This window comes from Cyprinodon variegatus, unplaced genomic scaffold, assembly GCF_000732505.1.
Source record: "Cyprinodon variegatus isolate N-32 unplaced genomic scaffold, C_variegatus-1.0 Scaffold2407, whole genome shotgun sequence".
NCBI lineage: Eukaryota > Metazoa > Chordata > Actinopteri > Cyprinodontiformes > Cyprinodontidae > Cyprinodon > Cyprinodon variegatus.
In genome coordinates, this window is record NW_015152860.1 from 23,761 (window position 1) to 29,143 (window position 5,383).

At 43.9% G+C, this 5,383-nt stretch overlaps 1 protein-coding gene across 1 annotated transcript; it reads left to right on the forward strand.

Annotated features, from left to right (window-relative positions):
* The first annotated feature begins 813 nt into the window (after nt 1-813).
* On the forward strand, nt 814-5,305 carry LOC107080844 (platelet glycoprotein Ib alpha chain-like). The gene is made up of 6 exons (XM_015369049.1): nt 814-996; nt 2,544-2,639; nt 2,718-2,909; nt 3,018-3,113; nt 3,196-3,375; nt 3,839-5,305. Exons 1-6 carry the CDS (start codon nt 823-825, stop codon nt 5,123-5,125), a joined length of 2,025 nt encoding a protein of 674 aa, XP_015224535.1. The 5' UTR covers nt 814-822; the 3' UTR covers nt 5,126-5,305.
* Nucleotides 5,306-5,383: the final 78 nt, after the last annotated feature.

A 5,383-nucleotide genomic window follows, 5' to 3' on the forward strand; every position in this document is an offset into this window, starting at 1 on the left:
TAAATGGATCTGACAATCATTTTGTGTTGGAGATACAAATGTACGGCTTTGACGCTGATGCTACCTCATTAACAAATAGGTTGCTACTGTGTAAAAACGTGTGCAAATGGTTTCCGGTTTCCTCAGACCTAACAGGCATTCGTAAATCTAATCTTTTCTTAGTTGTTTTTTTCCCTCACAGTAGTGCTGGATGGTTTTTTTTCTCAATGGCTGAAACTTGCTGTAAACTCACCAAGCACAAACATGTCCATACATCTGTGAATGAATGGAACCCGGTCCATTTGGATCAGTGTCCACCTTTTTCCTGCTTTATCATATTTTATCTAATAAGGTTTTGCAGGGGAAAATGAGATGTTAAAACAAACAGCACTGATGTGACGGGCTTTCTACTTTGACTAAAACAAGACATCTTAGCAATAACCCAACATGTAAAAAAACAAAATCAATTAAGCATGAAGCCGACTCGTTAGTTTAGTAGGAGTTTCTCATAGAGAAGCAGCTGCTCAGTTGTTTCTTTTCTCCGTGAAGAAGGATAAATAAAAACATCTCTGTATCGTTGGCTTCCTGTCTGCTGCTTCAGAGCCTCCAGTTATCTGTTCTGTGGTGAGAACAGCAGGAACTTTGCTTCTCCTGATAATTAAAGCCAACATCACACCCTGATGAAGCTTCCCAGGACAACGCGTCTAAATAAAAACCCAGCTGAAGACGTGGAGCCTTATCTCACTTCCTGCTGCAGCAGCAGCTGTCTGTCAAACTGCCTGAACAGAAACAGGATTCAGACCCTGCTGAGGTTCTCCTCAGACTCACAGACATCTGCTCTTCATGAGGATCTCCTTCAACATGAGGCTCTCCTTCCTCCTCTTCCTCCTCCTCCATGGAGCCATGGGCTCAGTGCCTGGTTGTCATAGCGACAGGGATAAGGACCACCGGCCCAGGGAGAACTGCACAGGAGCCGGATTCAGTCACATCCCAGCAGGACTGGAATACACGACCCAGGTACCGTGACCCGGTTCCTTCATGAAGATCAGAGGCTTCAAGCATTTTAGAACAAAATGACTGTTTGTTAAACTTTTCCTGTATAAAACGATCACTGCCAAATGTTCTAGTATCTGTGGAGGAGCTGAGACCTCTGATCTATTCCTGCTTTCATGTGTGGTTCTAGACAGGCCAACGGGGGCCAGTGTCCCTGTAGATCATGTCCTGGCCCCTGTTATGGCCCCTGTACTGGAGACATAACACTGAAAGATTTGTTAATGATGAGTTGCGCTGGAACAGACATGGTTACTCATTGTTCTTTTGGATCTATTTCATTTTTTTTTCTCCTTTATAATATCCGTTTTACTAATTATTTAAAAACAATAAGGTGATAGCTTCAGTGGTATTGAGATTGGATCCCAGTTTCCATCTGCTAAATGTCTTTTTTTAAAGAAATAAAAAAAATACTATTGAATTTATCAGTTTTTCTTGAGTTATAGTTCAGATTTGGTAAAAAACTGTAATTTTAACTTAATTGAAGTCAAAAGAAAATGTAAAATTTCTAAAATATGTAATGTATATTGACCTATTGAGACTTAGAATTTTAATTAAATCTAATTAAATAGAAATTTCACTTCATGCAGCTATATTAATATATTTAAATCCCTTGCCCTGTTTTTTACTTCAAGCTTTTGTGCCCCCATGAAAACACGCTGGCCCCCTCTTGGGCCCCTGGTTCATTTGGTCTAGAACCGTCACTGCATGTTTTACTTTGTTTGGAAGGGTTTGTTAGGTTTATGCTTTATACATCATGTGCATTGTTACTTTGCTAGCCGAATTAGAGAGAGTAGAATGCCTTCCTACACATTGTGGATGTCACTGTGTGTACGGAGGTCATCTAATCAGGACAGCCTTTATGTCTTTAAAAATACACAGGATATGGGAGCCGGTCTGATAGAGGAGAGCTATCTGTAATTCTTGGGCATGGATGGCGTGTCAGTTTCTGATACGGACAACCAAGCATCCACCTGGGGCAACACATAGACTCATGAGCTATAAGAAGGAGAAGATGACCTTGTTCGGGGCTCAATCTTTGCCGGACGCTCGCGGGCGTGATTTTTGAGCCCACAGCTGTGCAAGCTCCAAGCATTTTCTCTGTCCTGTAACGACCTGATCTGGAATAAACTCTGTTACTTTTTAACTCCTGTTTTATAGTCCTTTTTATATGTTATTACCCAGTTTGAGTTAAGAGTAGTAAATAACTTGCTCCCAGGAAAAGAACCGTGACGAAGCCCCGAGGCACAGCAGCTTTTTTAAAGGGGACATAACCTTCTCATTTAACAGGTTTGAATTGACGTTCTGAGTCAAGTTTAAACCTTTTATCTGAGCTGTGAGGACTTTTCACAGTGAACCTGACCTAAGCAAACAGACATGATGAGATCTCCAGTTAAACCATCATGGAACCAAAGACTTGAAATGCTGGGAGGTGCTAACAGACGTTCTGCTGGGAACAGATAGAAATTCTGAACCTTCTCACAGTAATCTTTTTAATGACTTTATTTTTTCAGGTTCTACTGTTTCCACACAACCTGTTCTCCTCTCTGTCCTGGACCTCCTTCCAGATCTTTACAGAGCTCTATGAGATCGACCTAACAGCCAACAAGGTCTGTGGTACCAGGTGAATATTGTTAAATAGAAGATCTGAGATAAACGTATGGGGTAATTCGTGTCTCGTTCTGCAGGTTCCAGAGGTGACCCCCAGTTCTGGTCCTATCCTGCGGGATCTGAGTGTGCTGCGGCTGGGCTCCAACCGCCTGACGTTCCTCTCAGATGGCTCCTTCACAGCCTGTCCTTCTCTGACTGAACTTTACCTGGAAAACAACTCCATTGCATCTCTGACCGACCAGACCTTCTCTGGGCTCAGTAAGCTGGAGGTCAGTGGGTGCGAGTGGCCATACAAACAGTCAGAAAATGATGAGAAATGGAACTCCTGTTGGGCCTTATGGAGACAATGAACTGAAACCTGTGCGTTTATCCTGTAGATTCTTGACCTGACCGGCAATCAGATCTCCAGACTGCCTGATCTCATGCTTCACCCTCTGCCAGCCATAGAAACTCTGTACTTGGAGCAAAACAAGGTCGGCGGCTAGACTTCAGTGATATGTACGGTTCCTGATGATGAATCCTCACTCTGTAGGACATGTCTCCCTTCCTTCTTAGATCAAGGTGATGTCTGATAATTGGTTCAGCCCTAGAGAGGATGTTCCATACCTCTACCTCTCAGAAAATCCCTGGGTCTGCTCCTGTTCCCTCGGTTACTTACGCAGATATCTGGATGACTATGAGCTCAACTTCTACGTCCGAGATGGTCCGATCATTAAGGTGGATCCAGAGAGCCTGGTAACTGACATTTTTCATCTTCCATTATTGAATAAGTTGAGTTCCTTGTGCTGGAAGAGAATCTGGAAAGCAGTTGCTGATGTTGTAAACTATGATTCATTATTCTCATATCGACTTGAGTTTTATTCAAGGCTGGACTGTTTTGAATACGCAAAGATTGACAGAGAAACTAGATTGCTCAAGAGACAAATCTGATCACAACACATGAGAATTTGTTGTAAGAATATGATATTATAAAGATCATGACTTATTGTCATGAAGGGGCCTTTATTTAGCCACAATGGTCCCACTGAGATTCAGCAACTATTCCTCCAGGGAGTGTTGGTCATGATGCTATCAGTCATTTTTTAGGGTCAAAGCTACAGCAATCTAATCAGGGAAAGTAGACATATGCAACCCAGATGCTGGGTCAGGTAGTTCTTGCTCTTGCTTTGACACACCTGTAATGTTTGTCTGTTTCCAGGTGTGCGATTCTCCACAGGAACACCAGGGGAAACCTGTGTTGTCTCTAGAAGAATCAGATCTATGCCCAACTGTAGATGAACTGGAATCACCAGGAGACTTCTACGTTCCAATAAACGCAGCACCAAATACTCCTACTACCCCAGAACCTACAACTTATCTCCCTCCAGTGGTTCCTTCCACTACTGATCCCACAACCTCTGAATACATGACTACTTGGTTTCCAGAGTTGTCTGCAGACTACACCAGAGTGGTGACATGGTCCTGGTATCAAACCTTCACCAGTCTCCTTGAATGGTCGTATCATTCCGGGTCTGAAATAAGAAAGGAAACTTTGTTTGTCAGGTCGGTCGCTCAGACCACAGATTCGATTCCTAAGACTTCCAGATCTTCAACATCAGCGTTTATAGCAACCACAGATATTCCTTCAACCATCCTATCAACAACTGTCCAGACTGTCCCAACGGATCCAACAACTGAGGCAATTACGGAATGGATTCCCACTCTGGTTTCATTCCCCTCTCCCGTCATCTGGCGGAAATTTAAAGTAAACTCTGCAGGAGGTGGAGGGGTGTTCTGTATCTGGCTGTTTGCAGGATGTCTGCTGCTTTGCATTGCCTCAGCAACGTGCATCCTGGTGACTGTGATGAATATGCTCATCTGGTACAAAAAGGTCTACAAGCCGCTGAGCCTCACATTACAAAGGAGGGTGAGAAGCAGGGAAGGTGTAGCTCTGTTAAGCAATGCAGTGCCGGTAGATAAAGGAGTGGTGGCGCACTATCAATCTTTGCTATTTGTCCACAGAGAGGGGGGAGACATAGTTGAGGGGGACGGGAGAAACCAAGGACAGATTATCACTGTAAATTTAACAGCAGGAGAAGAGACAGGAGATGGAAAGGGGGCCGATGGCAGAGGAGTGTACAGGAAGACCATGTACCGCCTGTTGAGCAGAGAGGAGGAGATAGACGGGTGGAGGGAAGTTGTGGAGGAATGTCAGGTGTCTGCAGAAGATGGAGGCAAAAAAACAGGAATCAGGACGGAGAGGGAGCCGAAAGGAGATGCAGGAGTTGCAGTCTCCAAAAAACGGTACAGCGTTATCCTGCGAGAGGAAAGGGAGGAGGCGGAGGGAGGGCGGGAGGAGCTAGACTGGGTGGTTGGTGGCTGGGAGGTGAAACGAGGAGCAGAGGAGGTTCCAAGGAGCAGCTGGGGGGAGTGGCTGGCAGAATATTTACCCAGCATGCCATGGGGCCTAACTGCCCCTTCTGAGGAGGAGGCAGCAGCTAAGTGATGATACAAGTTGGATCCCTTTACTGTTTTATTTACTGTTTAAAGTTGTTTCTGATTAACAGCAGTAAAAAATGCATCCAGATATCCTTTAAAGTCCACTCATATTCAGAATACAAACTTCTGAAAGTACTTTAAAGATGAAACTATTCCAACCTGCTCAATAAATGATCAGTGTTTTTAATTAAGAGTAATTTTCATTGAATGTGCTTTACTGGAGGCATCCATGTTTGTCAAAGAACACTACTGCCACCTACTGGTT

Bases quoted from the DNA above. Each gene is read 5' to 3' on its own strand.
- LOC107080844 (XM_015369049.1), top strand. From the start codon at position 823: ATGAGGATCTCCTTCAACATGAGGCTCTCCTTCCTCCTCTTCCTCCTC. The intron at 997-2,543 runs GTACCGTGACCC...TTATTTTTTCAG, and splicing joins GACTGGAATACACGACCCAG to GTTCTACTGTTTCCACACAA. The intron at 3,114-3,195 runs GTCGGCGGCTAG...CTTCCTTCTTAG, and splicing joins TGTACTTGGAGCAAAACAAG to ATCAAGGTGATGTCTGATAA.